Genomic DNA, 14,636 nt, shown 5'->3' with positions numbered 1-14,636 from the left:
ACCACAGAGCCTTACAGGATTAACACACCTGCCAGCAGCTTATTAATGGACTCTAACGAACAGGAATTGGCGAGCCCAGGGTGTTAGCAGTGGGCTACATGCTGTTTGAGCGGCTCACTCCTCAGCAGCGTTGGCTCCGGAGTCGACGCCTTCATTAGTGACCTCACGGACCATCGCTCTCAGGACCCCCAGGAACAAAAGTGACACATTCCTAGGATTAAGTAACACCAGCTGGTGGCACCATTAAGGGGTATTTTCCCTGATGGCTGTGGAATGTGAACGAGAACAGGCCAAGTAAGCCATTAAATTTGATGAAGATGGAATTGGATTGGATGGAATTTAAAGCAGGAAAAGTGGGGGTTATACAGGTTTACCTTGAATTTGTTGACGTACAAGCAAAAATGGAACCTTGTGTTTAGCATAAAGTAGCAACACAACCACCGGTTACCAAATTGACTAGTGATTAAATTGGTTATAAATAGCTCCCGGTGAGAATTTATTGGATATGTGATTTTCAGCAAAACTGTAGTGTCCCTTTTTTTTTTTTAATATGAAAATCTGGTCACTCTAATTTACAACAAGCACACAACTTTGCCTTAGATATCTCAGCTAGCTTAATGCTAACACACGCTGCAAAACGCCTTAGAGAGGCTAAACAATAGTGCTGATAGTCACTAAAGGTATGTATATATTTATATGGTATAATAGTAGATGCTCTAATATGGTGTAAGAATTTGGTGTGATTGAGAGTTTTTAGTGTAGTGTGAGAGTTTTTTGTGAGTTTTTTGTTTGGTGCTTATATGAGTCCTGTGTGATAGGTTTTTGTTGTGTGTGTGTTTTTTTATTTTTTTATAAGTGTGAGGATTAATATGTTTTTTCTGTATTTTTTATTTGTATAAGGTTATCTTTTATAATGATTGTGAGTTGTTGTTGCTTTATTTTTTTTGGGGGGGGGGTGTATTTGAATTGTTTTATTGGTTATGTTTTTGGTTGTGTGCGCACACGTGAAAATTACTTCCTCATGTTCTTCTTTTGACTCTCCTTAAAATGCTACGCTTTTGTTTGTACCAAAAAGATAAAGAGAGAAAAAAACCACACTCAATTTCGCATGCATTTTTGTGCAAGGATTTAAAAGAAGATGACAAAGAGTATCTCCAATGAGGCAAAGATTGCGTCTTCTCACACCCTTTGTCCATGTGATGGACTCGCCTCGGATGAGAGGAGCACTCCAGATTCTTGAATGCACTTGAAGTGGCTTCAGACGTCTTGAGACTGTTCATGTAACCAGAACATGACATTTGTGCAATTCCTTTCAGTCACATGGGAAACAGGCAACACACACACACACGTTGCGTTTACATGTCTAGTGGGGACATCTCATTGACATAATGCATTTCCTAGCCCCTTCCCCTTCCCCCAACCATCAAAAATTATTGCCTGCCCCCCATTCCTTACCCTAACCTTAACCATAAGCCAATTCAAACCTAAACTCTAAAACAAAGTTTTGACCCTCAAAAAGAGGTTTGGACTCATGGGGACCACCAATATGTCCCCACAAGGACACGTGGTCCCCACAATGATAGTAAAAACTAGGGGTGTGCCAAAATATCGATTCTTATAAGAATCACGATTCTCATTTAGTACGATTCAGAATCGATTTTAAATGTCCCAAAATCGTTTTAATTTAAATTATTTTATACCGTCTTGCCTTTGTCTGTGTGTGCCTTTATTTGGAGCGCTGTTCATGTTTGGCCACTGAGTGGCAGTGTGGTTCCACGCGGTCTAATACACTGTTAAGTTGTAGAGAGTAGAAGGAAAAAGTCACGATCAAGTTATTCCAATAAAAGTTGTTTTTTTGCAGTGTGGAGGCGTTTCTTTTGAGTGATAAAAGTGCCGCGTGTAGCGCGCTAATTAGCATTAGCGAGTCAGACTGGAGTAGATCATTACAATTCCTTGCACATCTATAGATTGAAGCAAAAATCATTGTCAATCAAATAATTTCGAAATCAAAAATCGTTCTTAATCGAAAATCAATTCTGAATCGAATCACACAACCAGAAATCGGAATCGAATTGAATCGTGAGACATTCAAAAATTCCCCTTAGTAAAAACCCAGAAAAAACAGACACACACACACATACACGTAAATGTTTTGTTGTTGTTGTAGAAGTTATTTTATGTGAGTTCACTGTCCATCTTTGGCGCCCCCCTCCACTACTTCTTAAGTGTAAGATTCCCTGACCGTCGTGGCTTTAGGTGCTTTAAGAAACTCAAACTGCCGTCATTTTTGGATGAATGTGTTAAGATAACGAGTGAAGTAAATTTGTTAAGTGTCTTGTAAGTCTTTGTCTTTTTCACACAACTCACACAAACCTTTTGTTTTTATTAGTCCGATAATGTGTCGGTCCACTGACAAGGTGCAAAAAAGGAGAGAGAGAAAAGAGCGTCTATAGCTAGTTTAAAAAGTACATTTTAATGATTGCATTAATTTTGTTTACAGAGAAGAAAGTTAATGAGTGTCATGATCTTGTAGTTCAGAGATTAAAAAACAGACGAGTCCAGGTCTCCAGTCTAAAACAAGGGACAGGCTTGGTCGGTTAAAGAAATAGCGACACGCCACATAGGCCTACTGTACTTATTGAGTTCTAGAGATAGAGATATGGGGCATACTTGATCTAGCTCCAGACTCTGACACACGGTTCAAACAGGTCCAGTTCTAGAGTAGGAAATGTGGTTCAGACGTTTATTGTGCTGGAGTCGGATGCATGGTCCAGAGTGGCTTAATTGCTTCCAGTGTCACTGACTAGAGTCAGGGACACTATCCAAAGTGGTACAGATCAAGTCTTAGGGTCAAGGACATGATCCAAGCGGATCTGGTTCTTAAGTAAAGGGACACGGTTCAGTTCACACAGGTCCAGTCACATGGTCCAGGGTGTCTTGGTTCCAGAGTCAGATACATGTTTATGACTAGTCAAATTCCAGAGTCTGACACACTGTCCAGACTGGTCCAGGTCTAAAGTCAAGGACATGGGCCAGGGTGGCTCAGTTCTAGAGTAAGAAAAAAGGTCCAGATGGTCAAGTTCTTGAATCAGACACAGGGACCTGTATGGTCTAATTCTAGAGTCAGAAACATTGTCCAAAGTGGTACAGGTCTCGAGCCAGAGACATGATCCAAATAGATCTCGTCCTTAAGGGCCAGACTGGTCCAGTTCAGAAGTAAGAGACATGGTTCAGATAGGTTCAGTTCTTGAGTAAACTATGTGGTCCTGACTGTTGTAGCTCTAGAGTATGAAACATGCTTCAGACAGGACCAGTTCTAGAGTCACTTAGGCATATGGTCCAGGTTGGTTACGTTCTAGAATAAGAAACAAGGTCCAGACTGTCTAGTTTTAGAGTCAGTCACATGTTCCTGACCTGTCCAATTCCAGAGTCAGAGACACTATCCAAGCGTGGTGGTGCAGGTCTAGAATCAGAGACGTGATGCAAACAGATCCCGTTTTAGAGTCACAGACATGACCTGGACTGGTCTGCTCCTTAAGTCAAAAACCAGAGCCAGAATAGAGACCGGTCAAATTCTACAGTCAGAAGCAAGTTCAGGCATGTCCACTTCTAAACCAAAGACTGGCACACAATGAGGCTGTCAGACTCCTGGCTGTGGAGGGAGCTTAAACCCGTGTCTGAGTCGTCATCGTTCCCCATGTGACATTTGGACAAACCTCTGGCTTGCTCGACCCACTCACTCTTCCTCTCCAAACTGCTCATCATCATCATCCTCATCCTCTCAGCTTCATCTGCCCCCCCCTCGGTGTCAGCCCCGTCCTCCGAACCCAAAGAGTTGATTTTCTCCAGCAAATCCCTCATCTGCTCCTCGCGACTGCTGCAAATCTGCCGGCTCAGCTCCAAATCGCCCCTAATAGCCTCCAAATCCGAGCGGAGGCGCAAACCCACCGACAAAGTCGCATCCAGCAATCTCCTCAGCCGCTCCTTCAAAAACATCTCGTCCCCTTCTGCGACGACGGGCGCCGAGGTCTCCGCTTCCTCCTCTCGCCTGCTCTCCATCCGGTGGCGGTTGAGCTCTTCCTCTATTTGCACGGCCAACATGTCGGCAAGCGCCTCCTGCTTCCGCAACTCCTCCTGACACTGAAACAAGTGGCATTTTTTTTCTTAGTTAATTTCCTTTCCTTTCCAATGAAGATGACCTGGAAGTAAAGGAAAGCTTTGTCGAATTGTAAAACCTTTAACAAACCTGAAGCATATTCCTGACCAGCGTTTATGCCGGCAACACTTAAAGAAACAAGCCACTGAAAAATGTAGCTTCACAAAGAAGTTCAATAGTAGGTTAGCAAAATAAAAGACAATGAATTGCAAGTTGACTCCCCCTTGCCCCTCTATTTAAAACAAAAAACAAAAAAAACGTATATATATATACAAAACTTAACATAAAACAAAGACAATTGCACCTTGTCTGTTTAAAACAATCACATAGGTTTCCCTTAAAGTCTGTAGCTAGCTAGCTAGCTTGCTTAATGCTAGCAAACACCGTAAACGGGCTAACGAATAGCATCTGTCGCATTGTTATGACTTATATTTACACAATGGACATTTGAACACAAACAATAACAATAGGCTACTCACAGGTATGATTATGATGCACAATGTCCACTGAACTGAAGCAAAACTGTTTGATTTCATTATATTCTATGTAATTATATCAACGTCATTTTATGTTTTAATTAAGTATAGGCTATACAAATTTAATGGACAGTGATTTTTTTCTCATAAAAAAACAAAACAAAAAACACACACATTAGAAACATTTTTACGAGCCTGGATCAGATTAATGCTATTTTCCATTCATTTAAATGCGGAAAGATATTTATTGTATTTATTTAAGCCTTACCATGACGTCACACAGGTGAAGAAAGCCTTCCAAAGTGCACAGTTCTTGACTGGAACCCTCCGCGTCCTCTAATAAATAAGTGTTCTGCACATAATTGACGCCGTGGGTTCGGCTTCGGTCCAAATGCACTTTGGCCTCACGCCTTTCAATCTCAGCATCCAGCTGCTGAATCTTGAGAGCCTGCTGGCGGATGGTGTGGTCCTGGGAGACCACGAGATGCGCCAAAGCTTGCATCTTCTCCGCGCCATGAGAGGAAGGCGACTTTTTCTGCATCTTCTCCAACTTTCTGAAAGCTTTCCTGATGATCCGACGCTGCCTGTCCAGCGGGACCTCCGCCAAGGAAGCGCCCGGAGTCCATTTGGACACAAGGTCGGGCTTGCCGAGCAGCACCACGCGCGCCTCTGCGCTCCGGGTCGCGTCGGTGCAGCCCACGAGCAAGAACCTCACCCGGTCCCGCTCCTCTCCCCACGCCACCCAAAGGCGCCAAATCCTGGTCCGGTCGGGTAGAATCCTCTGGAGGCCCCTCCATTTCTCCGCGATGCAGTAGCAGTGATGGTTCGGGTTGTTGACGTCCTCCAAGAGCGCTTTGACCACATCGGCGCAGGTTGTGCGTTTGGACAAGCCCACGACGAGCTTCTCCTCCGCGCACACCCACACTGAGATCCTCCCCTCCACGGAAGCCATTATTTATTTATATTTTAATTCGTGACACTCACTCTGTGCTTTGGGTCCAATCAGTCGTCATTGAAAGAAATAGAGCATTAAAGGAGTTAGTTGCTGATGGGGCACAAAGTGGGAACAACTTGAGTGAGCGGGATCACGTGACTGCCACCAGACCTATTAACACAGGGAATTTGGGACAGACCCGATGACGTTGCACGCAGCCCTGATTTGTTAAGTCTTGAAAGTTTACTGGGCACATAATTTCGTCACCATTTCGAGCTATTAGCTAGCTGTACAAAATATTTGTGTGTGTGTGTGGGTGTGTGTGTGTGTGTGTGTGTGCGTGTGCTAATGTCCCCCCAATACTAACTCAAAACAGCTGTTGTGAAGTCTTTTAGCCTCAATATAAACTTTCTGGTCAATGTACAGCTAATATAAAAAATAAAATAAAATCCATACATTCCTGTTCAAATGCCAGCATTGCATTTGAGTGTGTCGACTTTTTAAATTCACTTTTTGTGACATTCATTCTTGACAAGATAAGATTTGTTTTGTTTGTGGTGTGCCATGAGATTTTTTACTAAAATAAAATATAATGGGTTTTGGCTCGACACATTTCATTTCAACTCACGGGATGACTAAAGTGTCGCGCAATTTCAAGAGAAATGTCTCCCTCTGGTGTTAGAAGATGTTACCACATCCACTTTGGTGAATTGCAAACCGAGTCAGTTGTGCAAACACTTAGCGACATCTACTGTTGAGATTTGGTAAGACGTATTCCAACAGAGAAGGAAAACTTCCCCACGCTCAAAGAATGAGAACCAAAACAATAGTTTTAAGTTTTATTTAGCTGCAATATTGCATACATAAAAATTATCTAGAAAGCTACAAAATATCTAGTATTATCAAGAAGGCATCATAATGTTACAGCAAAGACAAGACCATCATAATAATAATAATAATTATGCAAAACATACAAACATAGTAGAGCCTCTTTTTCTTTTGCTTGCTCCAACACGTTACTGTCGTAGACAAGAAAAGTTATCACACATCTGTACCAAGAAACGCTAGGATATCTTTCTTCTTTTTTTGTACAAAGCACCTTTTTACAAGAACAAGTGTGCACACAAAACATAAACACGTGATCTATGTGAAGTCAAATCACTTTAAAGCCACAATTTGAATATGATCCGAAAAACAGAATGGTACCAGTACCTTATTCCTTGACAAAAAACAGAACAAAAAACTGCTGATACCCTTGCAGCCCCGAGTCAGACATGTTAGCTGTTTATGTATTTATTTTTAAAAATGTTTTTAAACGTCAGTTTTATAGGACAAAAGGGTGCAAACATTCACGCCTCCAAAGGCATCGATCCTGTCGTTGCAGTGCTGAAACCACACGTCAACATGTATTGTACCAGCAGTAAAACAACAAGCATCTCAATATACACGGCATGTCAACACGCAACCATACAACTGTGTACAAGTACAAGAAGAAAAACAGGTACAGATCAATACATCAACAGATACACACAGGCTAAACAAAGTCTAATAGAAGAAGAGCACAGTGTTCTTAAGACTGTGGTGGAAAAACACTGATTGAACGTTTATGTGCGTCCACCACAGAGCATTTTATCTTTAAGAAACAGTGTAGACGCATGTAGCTCTGGTCCACTCTTTAAATTTACCTTTTGAATATTTATTGTTAAAAAAACAAGCTGGTTTGAGGGGAGTTTCAGAAACACATTTTTTAGTTGAAAACACTTGAACCTGCAAGTGTACTGCAGTGTAGGGCTCGACATAAATTGTTTTTAATATGATGACAATTTTCATATTTACCTGAAAAAAAAATCAGACAATCTTATCAACATATTTCAAGGCATTGTGTATGTGTCATTGAGAAGATGAATAAGGATGTCATTCACACAGAATCATGTTCTGTCAGCTATGCATTTCCTTTACTGTTTCAGGAGAAGGTCAGATTATATTGGCGTTTAATTAGCAAAACTTCAGCAGATTCAGACGATAGAATCGGTCGGTTTTATTTAAGCTCTTGGACAGATTTTACCTTCTCAACATCCGCACTGAACTCCAAAGATGAGTGAGCAGCTTTCACTGGTTAGAAAGACAATCCTTTAAGACACGGATGGGGAACCCTTTTCAAGTTCAAGTCCCCTGAGGGACTTCCTTTAAAAACAAAAACAAAAAAAACAAAGAAAGTGTGTCTTTTTTTAATTTTTTATATACTTTAGTGAAACAACACATTTGTTTTCGGTTTCATTTTTTAAAATGAGCGTTCACAATTTTTTTCTCTTTACAAAAAAGCCTATTCCTTTCAAATATGTCACAAATGTGACGACATCTGTTTTAGTGCGCACTTCTCCTTTGCCAGAATAACTCATCCACCTCAAAAGGGGTGGCAAGCAAGTATATAATTATGATTATTGCAATTTGATTGCCCACTGTTAAAGGCCGCTCTAAAACATGCAGTTTTAATTGCAGGTTTAAGTACATTAATTGGACCCAATTCTAGTAATTTAGTGAAATTAGATTAGCCAGATCTGTTAACGATATTTCAGAGTAAAATAGCCTTTTGTGTACGCTAAAAGTCATAGCTTTTAGAATTTTGGAATGGAAGCAAAAAATAAAATACACATTTTGCATTTATGTTTTTGTTGAGAGTATATATATTTTTTTTAGCATTAGGGGGGGAAATATTGTTGGCACGTTCTCTGAGGTTGCACTGTATTTGTTTTTAGAATGACACGCGGGCCAGATGAAACACTGTTCCCCATCCCTGCTTCAGGAAAAAGGCAATGTGGTACTTACTTGGTTCAATCTCATTTTTGGTCTTTTATTTTCGTGTCAGTTTGAATTGGAAATTGAAAATGAAAGGCACTTTTTGCTACCACGCACATCCCCATATGAGAGCAAGACAGTATGCTTTTTTCTTTTTCTTTTCTTTTCTTTTGAACACTTACACCAAAGCAAATTCAACCAGACTTCATAGAAAAAAGCAGACATTTAGAGAACATGACTTTTATAGAGAAAAATACAATTTGAATATCCTCTGAGGAATTTTTACGCCCTGAATCTCAAAATAGAAGCGTGTACCGGTGGATGATTTTGCCTGAATCAGCCTGGCTTCAAATTAGAATGCAGTTGGACGAAATACGCTAAGGCACTGTACTCTGAACACTTTGGCAGACTGTATCGGGACTCTCTCTTCCGAGGAGACAGATCACAGTTCTCATCGCGTCTCTTGGAGATCGCACAGCTGTAGCGTGTTTAAGGCTTGGGGGCGGCGTAGGCCACGATAACGGGAATGTCACGACAGGCGGCAACCCCGACTCAGTCAGATCATGCTACTCGTTTCGGGGGAGAAGCCACAAGGTAAACACGGCTTGCGTCGAACATGATTTGCGATTACTCAAAGAGCAGAAGAAACAAAGTGCTTTCGGATGAGTCAGTTTAAGTGTAGTCGTGCTTGAATCTTGATCTGACAGGAACGGGAATGCCGAGGAGCTTGCAATGTTTTCCGAAGTCGATGGGAAAAGGCAGCAAAGTGAGTGTAGTGTCTGGTTTTAGAGTGCTGTGACTTGTTGTGCTTCAACAGGGAAAATAATTCCCTGTTAGTTGATGAAAAGTAATCGAGTAGCATATTTAGTGTCAGGTTTGTTTCTTTGGAGCTTTCTAAGGGCTGCAGGCCTTTTACATCGAACAAGTATGCTCAACACACTCAAAACATTACACAGACCACATCAGGCCATTGGCACAAAATGGCCAATAGCATATTTACAGACAAGAACACAATTCCATTAACCAAATTAGAGTAAATCGTGTACGTCAACGCCACAGTTAGAACCAGTCTGCATGATCTCGTGGGGAGATTTCCTGCAGAGGAACGAAGAATAAAAAAAAGAAAACACCTGTACCACAAGTCAGTCAAATGACACAAAAACAACACGGTGATAAAAGAGACTTCAGGTAATGACGGCAAAGTGTTGTCGGTGTGACTTTTAGCGAGAGGCACTGCCACTTGTCTGGAGGTCAGAGAGTGTGTGAAAACAGGAGAGGGAGGGGCTGCTTCATTCTTTTACCAGTCTGTAGATATGATGCTGGGCGCCGTGCTCGCTGTTAGATACTTCAAACACACACGCCATACAAAGCAGCGTCTCCTGCGTATCCCGGTTGGTCACCACCTGCAAAAACACGCACGCACGCACGCACACACACACACACAATTGTCCGCAGGTGTGAATGGGATCGATTGCCTATTGACACTTTTGCACTGCACAGTATCAGCTCGTCTCAGTTTGGGGCAGCTGATTTTCAACATCAAAACAGGACCGACCGCGTGAAACCCAGCATAGCCCGAAGGCTATTTGCGGACATTTTCTCATGTGCCTGGGAGGTTTCATTGTCTGATGAACCAATGTAGTATTTTTGGGGCATAATTCCAAAGAGGGGTGAGTGAAGCAATCATTAACTCATTCAAACCCAAAAACGTGTGTAAACACGTTTCTTAATACTTCCTCCTAAAAATGTATACACATGCTTTCTTTATATATATCTTTTTATGCAAGAGCATACAGAAGGCTTTGATGCAGCTTCTGAACGGAAGAGAACGCTTGAAGCAATGGTAGTTATTACAAAAACAGCCAGCAGGTGGCAGCAGAATATAAGAGATCAGCCAGGGTCATGTTGCAACAAGCTCTTTTTGTCAGTGTTTTCACCAGCAGTGTGAATATTGATGAAACTGAGCTATATTCTAATGCTAATTGCTGCAAAACAGAAACAGATACAAATATACTTTTTGTCTGATGAGAGAAGAGACTCTAATCTTTCTTTTGGCAGGTTTCATGTTTTTATAGCAACAGAACACAATATTCTGTGGGTCTTGCAAAAATCAGTCAAAATCCAGTAAAACAACCGTGAGTGAAGGGGGTTGCTTCAGTGAAAATGGCTGGGAGTGAAAGAGTTAAGCAATATAGAAAAGGTTATTTAAAAAGAAAACTGCAAAACTGTGCTGTTGCTAAAAGCCACAATTAAAGAAAAAAAAAGTCTATAAGTCTTTCAAACAAATTTGTTGACAAAAGATGTCTCAGAAGTCCCGTTGTTCCTTGAAGTTTCAATGCTTAAAGGCATTTGCTCTTATCACTTTCTTAGTATTTTCAATTTCACACTGGCATTCCTTATTCGCCTTTTTTGACCAACGGGGTCCTATTTCGGCATCAAAATGGGCACATCTTCATTTCTATGCCACTTGCAAGTCTCGTCTGCTGCGTCTGGCACCACATTGCGCCTTTCCGGGCTTCCGGGTGCACACGGCTGCTGCGCCCATGGAACATCTCGCAATTTAGTAACCTGTTGCATTTCATACAACAGAGTAATAGCTTTGTGTTCAACTGAACACGTCCAGATTTCACATTGGGTCAGTAAATTTGCGAGTCAATTCAGACATGATCGATACGATCTCATTATTTCGATTTGTGTATGGAGATTTTCCAAATGTTAATTATGTACTTTGGTCAGGAAAGGTTGGGAAACACTGTGTTAGCGTTTTGGGGGCACCTGCAGATAAAAACGTTCCTCATCCCTCTTGGAATGGGAAGAATGTATGACCAACTAGAGGAATTCATCACAATGACATTTTTCCCCCCCACTCATGTATATGGTCTGAAGAAGAAGAAGGAGGATGAGGGTTATCTCTTACCAATAAGATAGTAAAATTCTCCAGCACGCTGTTCATCATGTATTTCTCAGGCAGGTGCTTTAGCTTATGGATGAAGTTGATCATGTATTCACACATGGGAGATCTGCTTATCCTGTAGACGAAGCGTCCGTTCTCAAACCGTGCATATTCAGTCTGAAAGGAAAAAAAACAAACGCAGCAAAATCAGCAAGTGCACATTTGATACTGTTGAAGTGTAACAAAGACGCTTCTCACCTCAACTTTCTCGACCACCTGCTTGCCGAAGGAGCAGACTTTAGTGGAGCACGTGATGGTCATGTTCTCGGAGCTTTCATACTGACTGGTGACACCGTAGAAAGATCCGTTCTCGTCCTGGATGTTGCAGTTGAGGTCGGCCTGAGAAGCACAAGAAAAAAAGAATTGGATCAAATGAAAGAAAAACAATTTGAGAGACTGATCGTAAGACCTCATCGTTTAATGGTTCTGCTACACTTTCCATGATAACTGAGTGAACTTGTTTGGGGAAAAAAAGCCAATTAAAATCGGATTATTTTGATGACAGAATAACGAGTAAACAATTAAAATGAAAGCAGACCCAGGATGTCCATAGTAGAAATAGTAAAGAGGGTCAAGCAACATTAAAAGAGTGATTTATAAGATAGACCGTCCATGTTCCCTGAGGGCCGCCAGTCTCTACACGCCGCACATCCTGTTAATTACGGCCACAAAAAGCAGAGACGTCCGCCTCCAACATTCTCCTCCTTCATTAAGATGAGCAGTTACACATTCATTATTGTGCAGATTCAGCCTTTCATTTGAAATTTAGATTGGCCGGTCACTTCAAAAGGAATGTGAGGGGACTTGGTCCAAGTACATGGTCTCTACTTTGTTGGCCGCCGCTAGTTAGCATTTTGCATCAGGGAGGGAATACGTACAATGTTTAAAGAGCCATTATGCAGCGCAACCAGGTCACGCCATTGTTTGGCGATATTAGACTGAATTAGCGAGCGCTTTGATCAAAAGCTCTCCTGCTATGCCCATCCAAATATAGCATTCTGTAAACAATAAGAGCACAATCTTGTCTAAGTAGACTACTGACACTGGTTGCAAGCCCCAATTTAAGGGATCCCGTACAAAAATAATTATTTACACAGTTTTGATCAACGTGAATGAAATATGAAATGTATCAATTATTGCAGTTGTAGGTGTAGAATGGCCCTGCATCAAACTTGGAGATGCGTCTTACGGTTGCTTTATTTTAATAAGAAGCAGTGAGGTTCGAAATTACTGGCACTATTAACTCTTCAAAAAAATAATAATAATAAAAAGACAAGGCTGAGCATTATTGTCTTTGAAAAGAAAGATGTTGCGCAGATGTCATTAAAATGACACAATCAAAGAGGATAAAATATATAAAAATTTGATGACAATATGAAAATGAAAAATGAAAACTGTATTCCTGTCATGAAAAATAACAAATTAAGATGCATATTTTCAGTTCAGCATTTAGAGTTCACCTTGTTCAACCTATCCTCAGTTATTTGCTAAAAAAAACACATTTTTTTTTAAAATTAAATTAAAAAAAAAAGCCCTTTACAGCTTTTCTGTAACACGGCCCAAAAAGTTTTATTATTATATATATATTTTTTTTATGTGGCAAAATACTGTCTATGCCTGGTATGTTTGGTATTCATAAGTAGCATCTCTTTAATTGAGGCAATCTGTTGTTCCTTTTGACCAAAAAAACTAAAAACTAAACTAAACTAAACTAGTAGTTGCTCACTCAACTAAACTTTCACCGTGGAATACAGAAGGTACAAGTTCCGCCTTGTTACGCTCATTAACGCCACTCCCAACCATCGAATGCCTCATTTAATCACAAATCAGTCTGTGGGAGAGGCAAAAAGAAGATGGTGGCACCCGTGTCTGCTGCGACTGCGGCTGCATTTGGCTCACGTTGTTTCGCCAAACTCGGACTCAAGAAGGCATCAAAACAAGTGGAATCCATCACAACAGTTTAGCAGAACATCGCTCTACCACCGCCAGCTTGAGTTTTCACTGCGTGGATGGAGTGGTTTCGGGTCAGCAAACATCGAAGAGCTGGCCATTTTTCATCATCATCATCATCATCATTTTTGACATGTTACGTACAGGTACTGGCAGTGTGTATGTGTGCTTGGATGTAAGCTGTTTAATGCATTTTTTACAGCAACGTTTGAAGACGTTTGTAAGCATTGAAATGTTTATTAAATAGTTTTGGGATCAAATGTGTAATGGCATGCATGTTTAACATGGGTTAGAATGCTGGAATTAAAGGAATCTCACTCACCCAAAACTTTATAAGGAAGAAGGAATTCTGGGGGCCCTTTCCGTACAGCTCCTTCAGCCCTCCTTTCTTTTCAGGAAATTTGTCATAAATCTGGCGAATGTCCACAGACTCCAGCAGGGCGTCGCTGTAGGAATGATTTGTCTGTCCGATATGCACAAAGAGGTGCTTGTTGTACTGAAAGGACAAATAAAAGATGTACTAGAGTCATAAATTGTGGTGAAACAAACTGATTTTCAATGAGGATCGATTCAGTTTATTGTTGGTAATGATTGTGACAAAAATGAATAAAGAGATGAAGCTTCGGCTTATTCAAGGGTAGGTACGGGTTTTACAAGTAGTAAATTCAAGACAAATATTGACTTAGTGAAATTAAAAACACTAAGAAATTTGATTGCACCTACAGAAAATCTCTTTAAGAGCAAGTAAATGCACGGTCTAGTGGTTTGCTTAAAAAGAAATACCTAAATAAATGACAGAACATTTACGAGAGTAGCTTTCCTTGTTGTGTCCATAAAACGGCAGATTGTGCGGTGCCGTTTGAGCAGCTTTTCCAATGTGTTGCCATTTGGGCAAATGCAACAAGTCAAATAGAGTGTAAGACTTTTGACGGCTTGCCTGTGGTATCAAATGCAGAAAACATAGCTTTTCTCTAAATAAAAAATATGAATGACTAAGTGTGTGTTAAGATATGCAAAGAAAAGGTTTTGGCACTCAGCTGATTAATAAAAAGGAAACATATTTTGTCCCTATTTCTTTCCTCTCACCAGGTACCACCTGACTTTCTTGGGAAAAGTCCCAGTGTATTTACAAAGAAATGAACAACATAATAAGAGAAGAGATGGTGATATTGATATGTTCTTTAGTTCACATTCTGCTTACCGAGTCTGGGCCTCTCTGTTGCTCCAGGAATGCAGAGAACTCTACCAGTCGCAGTTTGGTTGTACCGATAGAACGGCCCTGCCATGCCGGTGCTGTCGGAGCAGAAGTGGCTGTGGGCTCGTAGCCTACAATGACAACAGAATAATGAGAGATTCTTGATTTCATCTTTT

At 40.9% G+C, this 14,636-nt stretch overlaps 2 protein-coding genes across 6 annotated transcripts in view; both read right to left on the bottom strand.

Moving 5' to 3' along the window:
- Positions 1–2,531: 2,531 nt before the first annotated feature.
- On the bottom strand, positions 2,532–5,651 carry rassf10b (Ras association domain family member 10b). Its single transcript, XM_086071742.1, has 2 exons — positions 4,901–5,651; positions 2,532–4,140 (listed from the first exon to the last, which is right to left on the bottom strand). Exons 1-2 carry the CDS (start codon positions 5,582–5,584, stop codon positions 3,610–3,612), a joined length of 1,215 nt encoding a protein of 404 aa, XP_085927868.1. The 5' UTR covers positions 5,585–5,651; the 3' UTR covers positions 2,532–3,609.
- Positions 5,652–6,391: 740 nt separating this feature from the next.
- Positions 6,392–14,636, bottom strand: part of tead1b (TEA domain family member 1b) — a 46,259-nt gene continuing 38,014 nt past the window's right edge. For all 5 annotated transcript variants that reach the window (XM_086070999.1, XM_086071000.1, XM_086071001.1 and 2 more), the window contains 5 exons: positions 14,467–14,591; positions 13,588–13,761; positions 11,514–11,654; positions 11,280–11,432; positions 6,392–9,765 (listed from right to left, as the gene is read on the bottom strand). In XM_086070999.1, the coding sequence (XP_085927125.1) occupies positions 9,652–9,765; positions 11,280–11,432; positions 11,514–11,654; positions 13,588–13,761; positions 14,467–14,591 (707 nt within the window). In that variant the 3' untranslated portion in view covers positions 6,392–9,651. The remainder of the gene's footprint in view (positions 9,766–11,279; positions 11,433–11,513; positions 11,655–13,587; positions 13,762–14,466; positions 14,592–14,636) is intronic.

Source organism: Leptonotus elevatus, chromosome 3 (assembly GCF_054856555.1).
Source record: "Leptonotus elevatus isolate MCC_2025b chromosome 3, RoL_Lele_1.0, whole genome shotgun sequence".
NCBI classification, from domain to species: Eukaryota; Metazoa; Chordata; class Actinopteri; order Syngnathiformes; family Syngnathidae; genus Leptonotus; species Leptonotus elevatus.
This window is presented reverse-complemented; position numbering and strand designations above follow the sequence as displayed.